This window comes from Lycorma delicatula, chromosome 1 (assembly GCF_047948215.1).
Source record: "Lycorma delicatula isolate Av1 chromosome 1, ASM4794821v1, whole genome shotgun sequence".
Classification (NCBI taxonomy): domain Eukaryota; kingdom Metazoa; phylum Arthropoda; class Insecta; order Hemiptera; family Fulgoridae; genus Lycorma; species Lycorma delicatula.
In genome coordinates this window covers 307,820,725-307,837,650 of record NC_134455.1, presented here as the reverse complement: position 1 = coordinate 307,837,650, position 16,926 = coordinate 307,820,725, and the positions used below count along the sequence as shown (strand labels likewise).

General features: G+C 29.3%; 1 protein-coding gene across 3 annotated transcripts in view; it reads right to left on the bottom strand.

The window, feature by feature from the left end:
* Nucleotides 1–9,973: 9,973 nt before the first annotated feature.
* Nucleotides 9,974–16,926, bottom strand: part of LOC142333622 (uncharacterized) — a 47,983-nt gene continuing 41,030 nt past the window's right edge. For 2 of the 3 annotated variants that reach the window (XM_075380972.1, XM_075380963.1), the window contains 2 exons: nt 14,335–14,860; nt 9,974–11,322 (listed from right to left, as the gene is read on the bottom strand). In XM_075380972.1, the coding sequence (XP_075237087.1) occupies nt 10,941–11,322; nt 14,335–14,860 (908 nt within the window). In that variant the 3' untranslated portion in view covers nt 9,974–10,940. The remainder of the gene's footprint in view (nt 11,323–14,334; nt 14,861–16,926) is intronic. The other variant, XM_075380979.1, reaches the window with a different exon arrangement.

The following is a 16,926-nucleotide window of genomic DNA, read 5'->3' as shown; positions in this document are numbered from 1 at the left end:
AGTATCTCAATTAACGTGAACTCAATAACTGCACTTTCACTCTTGAGCGTCAGGCTGATGAACTCTCATTCACAATTCCTTCAGAAAAAACTTTATAATAAATATTAGAAAAATTCTACTGTTTCAAATTGAATTCCTCTAAACCTAAACAGTGAGAAGTGGGTATTTAAACCAAATTAAAATTATGTACAGTAATATTTTCAATTATAAACTATCTACATATTATACTGAATACATTTTTAGCTATGTACTCATATTAATAAGTTAACAGTAACACTTAGTCAATAAATAACCGACTAAGTAAATAAATAAAATGTATTTAGTTACTATCTCTGATTGTCATGCATATTAAATGTTAACTTAATTAAAGAAGTAGGGCTAATTATTCTTTGATGGATTAGCATTTTCTCATTAACACAGAGGAATATTACACATTTATTTGATGAATAAACTAGAAAATCTAGCAGTGAAGAATGTTGAGATATTTATATATGTATAAAGTAATTCAAATAAAATTAATGAATAATATAAAACATTAATCCATATTGTTAAAAATTCACTATTAATGAAAAAATTATATATTTAAAATGATACATTTTATACATAAGGTAACTTGTCATAAACACTGCTAATGATGTTGCATTTATAAAATTGAGTGGGAAGGAAACAGAAATTTTGATTTTTGGGATAATGTAACAGCTGATTTTGTCATAAAATCATAAGTAGTTAAGATTTTTGTTCATATAATTTCTAGATTATTTTTTTTTTTTAAATGGATATAACAAAAATTTTTTATTTACTCTGGCAACTAAAAGTTTGCTCTAAGTTAAAGTTACCTTCCTTCTATTCTTTTGATAATGAATGTATTTTGTAACTTGTAGAAAATATCAAACTATCAAGAAAGTGAATCCAAAAACTTTAGGATGGAAGCAAAGACCCTAACTGTTTTCCATGAAAATTAAACTATTATGAAAATTAAATAAAAATTGTGATACAACAATATTATTAATTTTTATTTTTGGTTTCAATAACATCATAGTTTTAACTCCTGGGAGTGTAATTGATCAAAATATTTGTTTGTTAATTCAAGTGCCATCCTAATTTAGTACTCTATGCACTAGTGAGTGATTATTTCTACTAACAGTTATGAATAAAATTAACAGGATCAAATTTATTCACATCAGATCAATTCATACAAAAAATACTATGTGTAAAAATGAAAAACTCTGTATCAATTTTTAAGGCACTGTTCTTAAAGAGTAGATCAATTGTTAATGAAGCTTGCAGTTAGTGTTAACATTGGTTGTGATAAATACTTACATTATAGTAATTAAAAATCAATTTAGCAGCTACTGCTTCCTCTTGATATGAAAGTATTTCTAATTTAATTGCTTGAATTTCATTTTTATAATTAAATTAAATTTTTATAAAATTTTGTCTAAAAGATATTTTCCATGGATATATTTTATTGATGTGCTGATTATATAAAGATATCAGCAGTTGAAATACACTAATTGCCATTATAATTCACTTGTTAGTGGTAGCACGTGTTAATAACATAGCACATGTATTTAGAGGCATAAACCTGTTCTTTATTCAGAAAATTAACTTTATTCTAACCTTCATTTATACTGCTGCATCTTGATGAGTTAATGATGTCAAATAGACAACACTGCATCAATTTTTTAATTTTTTATTACTTTGTTTTTGTATATTTGATTCTAATAATAATTTTTACTTGTATATGCTAAGTTATTAATCTATCTGGTAGAACACACCTTAAGCTAAGCAATCGCTTTAAATGTCTTTCATCGTGAAAGATGAAAGACATCAAAATTAACAATTTTGATAGGAAAGATAGTCATGAAGCTATTACTGTACATAAGCCAAGTTACCCATTCTTTAATCACATAAGATATTTAATTTCAATAAATCTTTGCAGAATATTTCTAAATATTATTTGAATCAATGAAATCTATTTTTATCTTACAGCAATTTAAAAAAAATTGACCTTTGTTTTTTATTCAAACGCATATGCATGCGCAAACATTACTATATGTATAACTATACTATACTATACTATATGTATTACAAACATTACTATATATAATGTTTGTAATACATCTTTCCCTATGAAAAACATTGAGGAACTGAGTGGTTGAGAGGAAAATACTCCTCTAAGTCAAAAACCAACTTTTCTACTTTTTATATTTCTCATTTTGAGTTTCCCTGAGACAAAAGCACTATTTAAAAGATTCTACAAGAACGAATGGGTACATTCAATGATTTTATTTTGTTTTATATTTCAGGATCTCTTTAATTTGTAGTTATTTTATTACTATTGCAGGTTATACTTATATATATCTGCATTTACTTGAAAAAAATCACTGCTTTTTCTAAAAAAATCTACTTTATCAAATGATTGCTGAGATTTCAGGTTATTTAAATAATTGAAGGTAGAAAATTAAAAGTAAAATTTCAGTGAGTTTTATAGCAAAAGAGTTTTTATTTTTATTTTAAGAGGTCATCTATTTATCTGCCTGACTGTTTCTTTCATTCTTTATGGATGAAACAGTTACATATAACATGGTTTTTTGGCTGAGGATTCAATTTAAGAAGATATTACAAAAGAAACAAAATAAATAAAAATCTAAAATGTTTAGGAAATTAAAAAAAAAAGTTATAAGGTGTTCCCTTCTTAAAAATAGGGAACTTACATCTGGAAGAACACCAATGAATTAATGTTGGCATTCTTTTAAGATTTCTGATTCCAAAAATACAAAATTCATATCATAAAATTCTTTGTATATGGTGGTTATTTCTGTGTATGTATATAGTGTCTATTTTTCTTCAATTTCAAGAAAATTTTTATCCTGTAAAATGTAGAAATTTGATATGATATAACTTGAAGCATGATAACTTTGAATCAAAGTAATTATCTGGAAAATGTACTAAAGCATTTCAATATGTTTGATTGTAAAACTTTCTCTTCTCCAATTGATAATAATTATGTGCTAAGAGAAAAACCAGAAAATACTAAGATAGAAAATAAGTGTCTAAAAATAATATTTTGTATTATATATGTATGTATATTATGTATGCGATGTTAGGCAGCAGATTAGATTTGTGTGCAAGTATTAGTATTCTAAGCAAATACAAAATTTGTGCTAGTAATGATTTATTAATTTGTCTAAAAACAGTGTTACATTAAAGGAACTCTTGATTTGATATTAGTTTATAGTAAAAGTTCTACTACTGATATTATCAAAAGTTTTGTAGATGGTGACTAGGGTGGTGACACTACTGACAGAAAGTCAGACATTGGGACATTGGGTAAAATTTTTAATTGTTCTGTGTCTTGATGTTCAGAGAAACAGTCTTGTGTTGCTCTGACCTTCACTGAGGCAGAATGTATAACCCTCAGTCAATATGTCAGTGAGGCTTGTTGCTTTCAAAATATTTTAATTGAATTTAATGTGATGAATTCAAGTGATTTAGATGTACTTTTATTTGAGGAGAATTTGTCAGCTATATGAATTAGTAAATCTTGTAAGCAGTCTTAATGGTTGAAGCACATTGACGTTAGGTATTATGTTATTCAAGAGAAAATTAAGCTAGGTATAATAGACGTATGTGTGTTCTATCAGATGTTCAAGTTGCTGACATTCTCATCAAGCCTCTTGGTAAAGTGTCATTTGTAAGAAAACTAATATTAAATGAAAAGTAACAACTGATGTTTCTTTTTATTTTTTGTTGACATTCTTAAAGTTCATTATGTTTTGTTCTTCATTGTGTTTTGTTGTGTTGTGTTATGATAATGTAATATTTGTTATATTTGTAAGGTTGTTATAATTGTACATATTATTTTTGTTGTAAACATTTCAATTTAGGGAGGGTGTTATGATACAATCGAGATGTTTCTAGTATCGACTAATAGCAAGCAAACATCGATAGTAACAGTAGTGTAAAGAAAAAAAGAAGTACAAGAACAATAAAAAAATAATACATACAGTATATGTAAGTTCTGGTTAGAGTTATGAATTCTTGTGTGAGTTATTAAAGTTACATCTAAGAAGTAAAATTTGGGTTGTCAATGTGTGTATTTATTTAAAGCACTTTACAGCAGAAACTAACAGAATTGATTTCATGAGGGTTTTTGCACTGACACTACCTATTTCAATACATATAATTTCTTCAGTCTACTTGAATATTTAGTTCTGATTCTGATGATACGATGCCTTGTATTTCAGTCGAGGATCACCAACTGGAGGATCTAGAAGAATGTAGGTAGATGACTTCCTTAATGTCTTTGAGACACTAGGTGTGAGAGACTATTGGTTGGGAGTGGTTGAAGACAGAGGGTAGTGGAAGGCATACTGTGTCTATGATCTTCAGAGTCCATGACTGCTGCTAAGTAAAAAATGTAGCTAAAAGTCAGCACTTTATGGATATTAAATAAAATAACTTACATTAAATAAGACTTTACTACAGCAAAACTTTCTCAATATTTTATCCTCATGTACATTTTTTTTAGTAATAAATAGAGTCTATAAAAAAAAAAGCATATTTTATCCTCATGTACATTTTTTTTAGTAATAAATAGAGTCTATATTTTTGTATATTATGAGATAAAATTACATGACTATTAGGGGAAAATAGGTTAAGATTAGGGAGGGTATTAAAAGAAAGAAACAATATCGCATCAATTAATATTTATGCGAATTTCATTCTGATTCATTTATTTATGATATGTAAAAGGTTTATTTTTCTGTGTTTGAATAATATATAATGCATAATTCATACAGTTAAAATTGTAGTTAATTATGATATTTTAGTAATGCGTAAAGTTTTTCTTGTTTGAATGTTTTGATTTGTTATTAGTAGAAGAAAGAAGGAATTTTGTCTATGTGGTATATTGAATTGGTACTTGCATTTTACCAACATGAATGAAACTTAGTGATAACTGGTATAAAAAAACTTCAGAATAAATCTTTGTATTTGAATTTTTATTTTGTATCAGAATTATACTCAGGAAGTCGAATGTATATTTTTATTACTCTATGATATTAATTCTATATAGCAGTACAATTAAGGTTTGAGATGTTAGTGAGTGGGAGGGTAATATAATAAATTTATGTATTTTTTGTTGCACTGAAATTAAATAAAATGAAACTTGTACAGTATACAGTTATCGGCCTTTAATCTTTTTTTATTTCAGCTAGATTAATGAAGAGTAAAGCACAATTATGAATGTCATCATGCAGGTGAATGCTGTCAATATTAATTTTAATTTTCTATGAATAGAGAATTTAACTATTTAATAAATATCATCACATTTTTTAATGTGCTTATTTTTTTCAGGAAAATTTTTATGGAGCACTGTTATAGCCAATTAAATTAAAATCTAATTATTTTACCTCTATTTACCTCTAGATTGTGGGTTGCGATCTACTTAAAATTTATGTGTTTTTGTTTCATAATGATAATCATTGTAACCTGATATGAATCATAAGTTGCTACCAGAAATGACACAGCTTTTCCAAAAGTAACAAGATCCAAAGACAAGTTTATGAGCAAAGTGAAAAACAGAGAAGTGTAAGTTAGATTTCTTCACTGTGTCTAATTTTCTGTTGCCTAGCTGAACACCATGCCCAAGCCCATCAAAATCCAAGTAATGTCCCTTTAAATGACATCCCCACTCTGTTCACCTTAGTGACTGGGTATATAGAGAACGAACTCTCAGAGAAAGCAACTATGATTGATGTTTGAAGCAATCTCATGTAGTGCATCTCATGTACTGAAGTTACAACTACAAGAAAAAGAAAGGTTGGAACAAACAGTATCAAGCAGCAAATTAATCTAGTAAAACAGTCCCTCTTTTTCATTGGAATAATGTATTATATAACTTCATCTTTTCCAGTTATATTACATGTCTGTAATTTGATTATTATTCTAAATACATTAAATTTTATAGAATGTTTAAATTGGTATTATGATGAAATTAGTGAAGAATTAGACTACATAAACTCAGTACAAATAAAAAAAAAACTTTTTCAATTCTTTAAATTTGTTGAAGTGCATCATATTGAATATAAACTACCAATAACTTACTGCTTCTAATTTTGCATAACCAACAAATACTTAAAATTTAAATAAAAACTTAAATGAATGACTTAAATTAATGTGTTATTTAATGACTTTTTTAAAAAATTGATCTTATGATTGTATTTTGTAAATACTGTATTTGTTTAATTTGAATTTAAAGTTCATGTAGGCTTACAAACAAGCTTTAAAAATACAAACGTTGTTTGCTTGAAATATATGCTGTTTACAAGAAAATAAAGTTGACGTGATAAAAATAAAAAAAGATACACGAAGAAGCAATCTAAAGAGTCTACAAGATAGAAAGTGTGATTTGTCCAAAACTTGTTATGAATGTAGGAATATATATTAAGTTTTTTTATTTTTAGTCTATGCAAATAAATTCAAATAAATTAAAATTATAATGAAATGCATTTAATCAAATTAATTTTAAAATCATTTTAATTTTACTTTTTTCAACTTTGCCAACAGTTGATAGAAGACTTGTGTCGTGGTAGTTCTTGTAGCCTCTACTATCGCCCTTCTTGTGGATTGGAATGATGACAGTCTTTTTCCAGGAAGCTGGTATCTTTTCCATGCGTCAGATGGTTTGAAGGTGCGCATAAAATTGCTGAAGCAGAACAACACCTCTGGTCTTGATAGACTGTGCGATGACTCACCTCCGCCAGGCACTTTTTCATTTTCCAAGTGTTTACTGCTGAACTATATGCTATAAATAAGGCTCTAAATATCATTAAAACTAAATATAGAAACATTTTTATTTGCAGTGATTCGTGTACTGCTCTCCAAGCCTTAAAAAACTTTTATTCCAAACATCCTATCGTCATTGAAATTTACAACACAATCGCTGAGTTGAACAATCGCAACACAGAAGTAAGTGCTGGGTCCCTAGCCATGTAGGGATTCCAGGTAATGAACATGAAGATTCCGCTGCCAAAGAAGCATGTAATCAGCCTCCTTTCACCACCCGAGTTGCTACTTCTGATTTTATTAATTATATAAAACAATCACTAAGAGCAAGGTGGCAAGGTGACTGGATGGCTACTGTTGATAATAAACTCTGGCAGATTAAAGATTTTGTGTTGCCATGGGACTCCTCATGCACAAATCCTCGGCGTGAGGAAGTAGTTCTCTGTCAGTTGTGAATAGGACATACGAGGGTCATACACGAGTACCTGATGTCAGGAAGACAGGCACCCCTATGCACACGATGCAACTGCCACATGACTGTGCACCACATACTCATAGATTGCATACGTTATGTGGCGTTGCATCGCAAATTTAATCTACCCAGAAACATCCGTGGTGTCTTGTACAATGATAATGAAATTTTAAACTGGATGTTTCTATTTCTGCGTAGTACTGGGTTAATACAAAAAATTTAATATTGTCGTGTATATTTTTTATGTTAGATCTTTTATGGTTTTTTGTTTTCTTTTTACTCTTTTTGTTATCCGAGAATGGGTCCTTTACACCCATCTTGGACTTTGTTAAATTCTATTCACTTTTGGTTTTATTTTAGATTTTATCTGTGATATTAGTTGTAAGTTTTATTCATCTGTTAGATTGGTTTTATTTTCTTTTATTTTTTAATAAAAAAAATTCTGGGCGATGATAACGCGCAGGCGTTTTTCGCCCCACCCAAAAAAAAAATTTCCAAGGCATGGATGCCATGGTGTTTTCACCTCTTCAATTGTTGGTTCGGCTTCAGACATTTGAAACTCAGGTGGCTCAACACACGGTGGCTCCATTCATGGTCGTTGTGGTGGGTTGTGGTGGTAAAGCCTTTCAAAGAACTGTCTCCAGCGTTGAAGGCGGTCAGTTGTTGATCTTACAAAAGTTCTATCATCTTTTCGGATGTTGTAATTTGTTGATTTGCCCTTTCCACTAAATTTTCGGAGAGTTTGGTAGAGTGTGTGATATTCATTTTCAAGGCTGCTTCTTCCAAGTCAGTCGCCAGTTGGTTCCAGTATGCCTCTCGCTCTTGTTTCTGGCGACAGCGGGTACTATGCTGTAAGCTTCTCTTACGATACTCTCTTATCGCAAGAGAGGTATAAGAATTTAAGCAGGACCTCAAGCGAAGAATGGCCAAAGAATACTTCTTAAGAGATATATATTTATGTTTAATGATTAGCCAATTTACAATCAGTAGCGTACAATAATGAATATTCCTATACAAACGTAAATATACATATAACCATGTAATACACCTATACCATTTAACAAATTATTGACCGAACAATGCGAAATCGTGTTTTACACAACCCCTTGGCATTTCGTTTATTTGTGTCCGTGTGACGCAGTACGACCACAGACGTTTTCGGATTTTCATAAAATTTTGCAATAAGGTTCCTTGTTGTTAGTTAAAAAAATGTAATGCGTAACCATTTTTTATAAAATTTTCGGCTACAAAATGGCAACTGCTGTTTTTCTTAAACAGTAGAAAAGTGAAGGAGATGGAAGGGAACATTTCATTGCTTAGTGGACTCCCATTCATTGCTGAAGCAACCTATTCATGTCGTCATTTTCAGTCTATCTCTCAAAGGCTACACGTAAGATAGTTAAGAGAAACTCTTTACGATTTATTCCACGTTTAAGTCAAACGTTCTCTGAGACCATTCCTGATGTAATTTTTAATTGTGTCGCTTTAAAACAAATAATCTTTTAAAAAATTCTACATTTGATTAAATTAAATTAATATCATGGTGATATAATTATACAAGATCATATTGAAAAGGGATGTCGGGGATAAAAGATAATTTTTTTTTGTATGATTCACTATATAAGCTGGAGGCTTGTGCGTAGGAATATGAAATTAAAATTTTTTAATGCTTAAAAATGCTATGCTGACCGGGTTTCGAACCTGGGACCTTCGGATGAAAGGCCGAGTGCTACCACTCCTTCACAAAGATCGGTCATTATATTAAAATCGTTTGAATGGTGTTGAAATATCTTTATAAAAAAATCTGATGTGGACATCACATGACTTCCTTGTACACCTATTAAATTACATATACACAATTTTTTAAATTTAAAGTACATAACACTTTATTTCACTAATAACTTCTGATTTTTTCATAAATTTAAAAATTTTTTTATTGTTATAATTGAATTATTATTTACTGTAACTTTTTTACAATCGGAGCTTAAAAATTATTAATAAATAAATATTTTTAAATTAAAAAAAAAAAACTTAAAAAAAAAGAAGGGAATGAAGTCGGGTTCGAACCGATGTACCTTCCCTTTGTAAGATCCAGATATTTCATTAATTAAACTTTTATTTGGCTATAACTCTGGAACCAATGAAAATTAGTATCACTTATGATATATCGTTGGAAAAGCTCTCAATGACAGCTTATTACTGCAGTTAAGAAAAAGTAAAAAATCCAAATTGTTTTGTTTTCGGGCTTTATTGGTCACTTTTGGTCCAATCGATTGCAAGCAAAAGGGGAGGTGCACAACAAGATATTACAACAGTCCTAAATCCATAATTTCAACATTCTACGGCTCATCGTTTTTGAGTTATGCGAGGTACATACGTACAGACGTCATGCCGAAACTAGTAAAAATGGATTCAGGGATGGTCAAAATGGATATTTTCGTTGAAATCTGAAAACCGAAATTTTTCGCGATTACAATTCGATTACGATTTTTTACTTCGTACAATGAAGTAAAAATTGGTAGCAGTTTATGAGATACGGAATAATATTGTATTATCAGAATCATTTAATAAATCTTATTTTCCAAATGTAGGTTCTTCAATTGTTTTTTTTTTTTTTTAATGACGTGCACTTCAATAAAGACATTTTTTATCGAGCGAAGTATTTTGAGGAATTGCATATCTATGTAAAATAATAAATAAATAACACAATTTAAAAAAAAAGTATTTTATTCTTTAGTACTGATAGAATACAAGTACAACATTTTTATTTTAGCGATCACTCTTATTCTGTTAAAATATTATTTTTAATTAATCTTCTTCTTTCATTTTAGAATATTAATTTAACTTTTATATAAAGTCAAATTGATAGATACTAAACTTAATATTTTTCTGTTTTATTTTTTAATTAGAAGTTTAAACTGTATTTAGAATGAAATATTACATCATTAAATGAAAACTGGTTTCCAGCATTCATTTTATTACATTGATTTGTAGCACAATTTTTAATTTAATAACATTGCACTTACTTTTAACTTCATTTAATCAGTGAGAAATTAATCTATCAGGCCAAGCAAATTTTTACGTACGTTTAAGAATCGAGTTGTACCTCTTTCCAAAACATGAATTTTAATTATTATATTAGAATAACAATTCTATTTTTAAGTGAACAGTAAGATAGAAAAACTAGATTTCTTAAATTAGTTAAATCGTTTCTGGGTTGTTAATAAACCTATTTAGAAAATAAATATCACATTATCATTACTGATAAAATTGTAATAACAAATGCTTATTTCAATAGTTTTATTGGTTTTTATTTATTTATTTAAATTTTATTTTTAAATATTATATAACTGATGATATTACAGGATTATGAATCCAATAATTTTTCTTGTATACATTTTATTTTGTTATAAATAAAATATAAATTGTTTATTCATAATGGACTGGCTGTAGTTGATTGTCCTTGATAGTAGTATTAAACACAATTTTATATATCCTTTGTTTTCATTGGCCCTTTGAGCTTTAGTCAGACTGTTTTTAGAAGAGAAAATAATGTTTGATTATTTTTGTGAAATACTTTACACAATTTTAAACTTATAATATATGAAATTCATGAAAAAGATTCAGTTTTGTAGATTTTATTTTAAAAGAGTTTTATAAATTATTTATAATATATTCACGGGTCATGGGCTGTGAAAGTTGTTACTTTTCCATTGTCATTGAAGCTGACAGACGATTGTTTTTGTGACGTTTTCTTCCCGTTAACGTCAGTTTGACTAGAAGAAGAAAACGACGAAACTCCTTGGAACGATCCGGTTGGTGGTGGAACACTACCACTGGCGCTACCGACTGGACCACCGCTTGAAGCAGGGATTTCTTGACCTCTATTATCTGCTTCTCCAAATCTATCCTCTAAGCCGCCTTCTGGTGCTGGATAAACATTTGCTGATCCATACCCTCCTTGAGGACCGAACTGCCCGCTAGCAACAGCACCCACACCTCCGACATCATTTGAGGATACGTCACCTTTATGTCTTTGTGCTATTTCTGCATGTTTTCTGTAAGATCAAAACCGGTTTAATGTACATTAAAATTAAAAAAATAATTATTCAAATTCTAGATAAAATAATTTTATTTACTATTTGAACGAGTATTTCTTGGCTGGAAAATCAATTTTTAAAAATCAATGAAGAGTAAAGTATGATTTTTAAACTCGTCCGGTAGTCAGAAGAACGCCTACAGATCTAATTTTGATTTTCAATGAATATAAATTCATCTACTGTCTCAAATTGTAGTATTCTGTTATACGCCTGAGTAATACTATTGTTTGATTGTATGTACAACGAGTGAGCCATTAAAACGGACGATAATAGACATCGTTGTTTTCTGTTAACATTCGGTAATAATAGATTTCTTCCTGTAGCATCTATTTATGATGGAGGATTATATCAGTGAAGATGATTATATCGTCTGCCACTAAAGCGCATTATAAAAATGTTTTACAGTTGAACAAAGATCGTTTCGACACCACTTCATTATCCATAGGAATGAATCGGTCTGTTAGCTAATTCCATTAAAATCTATGTGTATAATTTTGAATAAAATGGTCCAGCGATAAACAAGAATCCTTTTGGTAAACAAAAGAATGTGGGAACATCTGATGCCATAAGAGATGGAATACTGAAATGATGTGTGGTTTACAGTAGCATCCTCTGGAACTACCGGTCCATCTTTTCTTAAGGACAATGATGGAATATCTATTATCGTTACATTACAGTGATATATTCCAATGAATGAGAAATCTATTTTTTCAAAGAGCGGAAAAACTTGAAATTGATTCATACGTAGTTTCAACAGGGTCAGGCGACCAGTTATGCAGCTAGGGAATAAATCTAGTTGGAATTTTTTTTAGATCTCAATATGTATAGACATGGCGATATTCTTTGTCCAAAAAGGCCGCCGGATCCCAGAACGATTTTCTCTTATTGGACTCTTTGAAGAGTTAGATGATTCGCACCCACGAAACTATGAATTTAAAGAAAAACTTCTTATGAAGTAATCGGAATTACTCTGGTTATGATCGTCTTGCAATGGGAAAGTCCAAATTCTAAAGACTTTTTTTAATTTGAAGAATGCGTAATTAAAATAATGGCCATATTCATCGATGTAGTCTTCAGAATTTACAATTTTTTATTGCACAGTTAAACACTATTAAACAAATTTATAATTCGTAGCAAAATTTTAAGTATATAAATTAAATTATATTTAAAAAAATTGCCTGTTCTATAGCTCACCCGTTATAATATTTCTTTTCAATGTACTCATAAATAGTATTGTAATAACCCATTATTTGGGTGTTTAATAGTGGCGTTCATTTATAAGGCTGTTTAATCAGTAAAGTAGTAATCTTAAAATAAGACGTTGATATAGAATGGTGAAATTATTAATTTTAATTTGATATTTGTAAAAATTATCTAAAAGTATCAAAATTATTGTTAGCTCTCATTTGAAAACTTCCTAACATTATAGAACTCACAGATGGTCTGAATTCTCCTGGCTCATTATAGAAAAAAACGTAAGGTTCATAAGAATGGATTAGTCAAGAGTTAAATTTTATTTAAATTTTCACTCGCGCGCGCGCGCGCGCACACACACACACACACACATATATATATATATATGCACATACGCAAGTGCGCTATCACACAACACACAAATCATTGATCTTTCATGAATATAAAATAATTTAGGATACATATCGTTCAGAAAAAGATTTGTAAACTATCATGCTTACAAGTATTACACTATCAATGTATACAAAAGAACTTTCCATAGACCATATGTTCTGTAGACTGTAAATAACGTCTATGGACGCTGTACCGATGTCCAATGGTTTTTCCAACTTTCTAAAAAAATATGAAGAAAGTTCTAAGATGGAAAAATGTTTTCAAAGAAGTTGCAGTTGTCCAAATTACTTAACTTCATCGAAGGAATGTAATCACATTAGGATTACTTTAATTTTCATATCATTTTACTTTCTACAGTGTGAGGACTGAAATTCTAATTCAATGTTTTAAAATTATTGTAATCGGATTTCCTTGAAGGAATTTACTTCTGACGGATGCTGGTTATTCGAACTTTGCTATCGATCTAAAACAACGTAATTAATTCTATAATGATTAAAAGTAAACGCATATGAAATAAAATCATTCATGTATAAGTATGGAGGAGCAAGTGGCCCACCTACGTATCTCACATATAACTTAACAACATATTTCTTTCAATCTTTTTCCACAAATAATGATAAACATTTATTGTTATTATTATTATTATTATTAGGCCTACATCACTAATTATTCATAACAGTATGATAACCATTTTTATTATCAGAAAAAAGAAGGAACGGAAAGAAAGAGTAGAAACTACTCGTATTTCAAAATGTTAATGGTTCTTGTTAATAACAACAATTCTGCACCTGGTTACGTATTTTTAATAATAGCCAATAATATTTCCCCATAGAAAAGACATAATTTGCAAATATTTAATTTATCCAAACAATTTAATGAGTCATCAAATTGACACACTTTTCAAAATATACATCGTGGAAAAACATCTCAAAAATAATAAAATTAAAATAAACATAATTCAAGAAGAATAAACTAGAAGAAGAAGAAAATTTATTTTAGTCTGCAGATAAATGCTCTTCATTAAACCTTTTTTATTGCTGTATGTTTATTAAATACAGCTCAAATAGATTAGATCGATCATTAAAAGAATAATAATCTTTACTTGTCAAAGCTGAGAGGAATTTTAAAACGAAGCACTAATTACTGTCAGCTTAATTTGATAAATATTCATATTTTATGTCTCTATTATATCAGTACGTATATATTTATTATATGAGAAAATTCACAAAATGTAAATAACGTAATGTGTTATTACGTTATCTGTAATATAACGTTGTAAGATGTACGTGAGATATCACGTACATCTTACATCAGTGAGAAGTACAAAGTATATAGATTGTAACTATGTAAATTTAATAAATAATTTTATGCCTTTTGTCTTACCTCATAATATCTTCCTGTATAGCAAAATGCTGTTTCATTAATGAGTTGAAATCAAACGGCATGAAGGAAGGATTATTTCCTGAAAATCCACCAAAACCATAATTAGGAAATCCTCCTCCAGTTCCAGCGCTGGAAAATGCTCCAGACGGTCCACTGTAAGCTCCTGTACCATAACCATATGTTGGAAAGGATCCAGAACCTCCTCCTCCTCCTCCTCCAAAACCGCTTCCGTACCCTCCACTTCCGTACCCTCCACTTCCGTACCCTCCACTTCCGTACCCACAATTTTCAAATCCAGTACTTCCGAATCCACCTGTTCCAAAGCTACTTCCTGGTTGACTGAATCCTCCATGATAACCACCACTACTTCCTAACGGCAGACTTCCAAATTTACTACCAAAATTTCCAGCATTATACGCACCGTAACCGTAATTTCCAGCATAAGTACCAGTGCCTCTACCGAAGAAGTTAGGAAATGCGTGGCCGGTTCTTCCAAAATCAGCTTTAGCGTTAAATGAACCAGCACCTGTTCAATAAAAAAAACCATAGCAAGCGATGTTACTTTTACCACAACCACTACATTATTAATACTACAAGCATTAATGTATTAGTTTATATAAAATTAATGCAACCACATTAAAATTTGTTGTAGGATGACGTGGGAGAAAGTGGAAAATTTTATGAATAGAATGTTTATAGCAAAATTATAACCAGTCAGACTGAAACTTAGGAAGAGAGGATAGGAGATAGTATAATAATGACCAAAGAAGTAGAGCAATGAGGTACAGAATAATCCTTCGCCTGAGGCGAAGGATATAACAAATGGAATCTAGATAAAGAGATAAAAAAATCTGCTACAAGGAGGAGAGAGTTTATAAAGCGATGTAGTTGGATAGGATTAAATAATGTCACAATTCGAGTACAATATCTGGAAAGGATAAACGGAGCAGAAGGAAATATCTGGGCAGTAAGATATGAATACACATAAAGCATATTAAATTATTACTGTTCTAAACATAAAAGCAACATTATAATACTATTAAAACACACAGTAATTACAAAAATACATTATGTTCACTTTACTTTAAAGAACACGAAAGGAGAGATTTATTGTGACATTTCTAAAACACTTTTTGTTATAGGTAGTAAAAACAAAAATATGTAAATTCAAAATAGTTAATATAGTATTAAAAATGATAGTTGAATATTTAACAGATTTTTTCATTTAAACAATAAAATGAAATAGTTAGCTAAAAAACAAAGTACAAAAAAGTTAGTCACTAGAGAACCTTGTTTGTACGATAATTAACATATCTGCAGCTTGCAGCTTTATAAAAGTGTGTACGGTAGTAACATCAATCTTTTTAAAGAAACAACAATCGAACAATAAGTGTTAATAACGAACTACTACAGCAATGCAAACAAATGAATAGACGTAAAATTTACATATTCTTACATCAGACACAATGAAGTTTATTTTAAATTTATGAATTAACTTTTGTTTAGGTTTTGAATTTTTTTTGTATTAGTAGTTAGTTACTAATACTAGAAAGGTCTCTCTATTCTGTAAAAAATAAAATAAAATAAAATGTCTACCTGTTTCAAGGCTTCAACCGCTCTTACTTGAAGATTTATTAAGTTTTTAAATATGATGTCGACATCTACATGTTTTGTTGTGGACGAGTATTAGTAAATTAAGAAGTATTATTTTCTTTTTTTTTTACAATGTAAGTTGCGAATGTGGTTTAGTTGTGAATTTATTATTTGATTTTTAGTAATCTATTCTATTTACTTATTTTGCAATATTGTGATCTTTAAAGTTTTTTGTTATATTTTCATACGTAAACTGACATATTGGGATTGCTTTATTAAAGTGCTAAATGATCTTCAGTTTGAAACTTTTAATTATTTTTATGCATTAATAAATTTAAAACTTTTTTATTTGTGTTTTACAGGATTTTAAATTGTATTGAAGAAAGATTGTTCTCGTTTGTTAATTTAACAAGATTATGTTACAGACTTTTAAAAAATGTTACCGATGATTTTCTTTCGTTGACAAGTCGTTTTTGATTCAGTCTTAGAGATGAAATTTAATAATTTTTTTTTGTAATTTGTAAACATTTTTTTTTATTTAATAAACAAATACGTCGAATAAATTTTAGAGAATTAACTTTTTGGACCCTACTTACAATTCTTTCTTATTTCTTTTATCAAATGTTTATTAGTGCAGTTACTTTATTTCAAATAAACATATACTGCCGGCCTCCGTGGCGCGAGTAGTAGCGTCTCGGCCTTTCATTCGGAGGTCCTAGGTTCGAATTCCGGTCAGGCATGGCATTTTCACACACGCTACAAATCACTCATCTCATACTCTGAAGAATGTCTAATGGTGGATCCAAAGGTAAAAAAAAAATCATATAGTATATTTTTAAAATAAATTAAAATTTTTTATTATCATATTTACTACTTCAACGTAAATCTCTTGGGACTATGTTACAAGAAATTGTGTAAAAATATTTAAGTACATAATATTTTGATTTGCTTGATGAATTTGAATAAATAAATTAAAATTGGCAATAACTTAACGTTAAT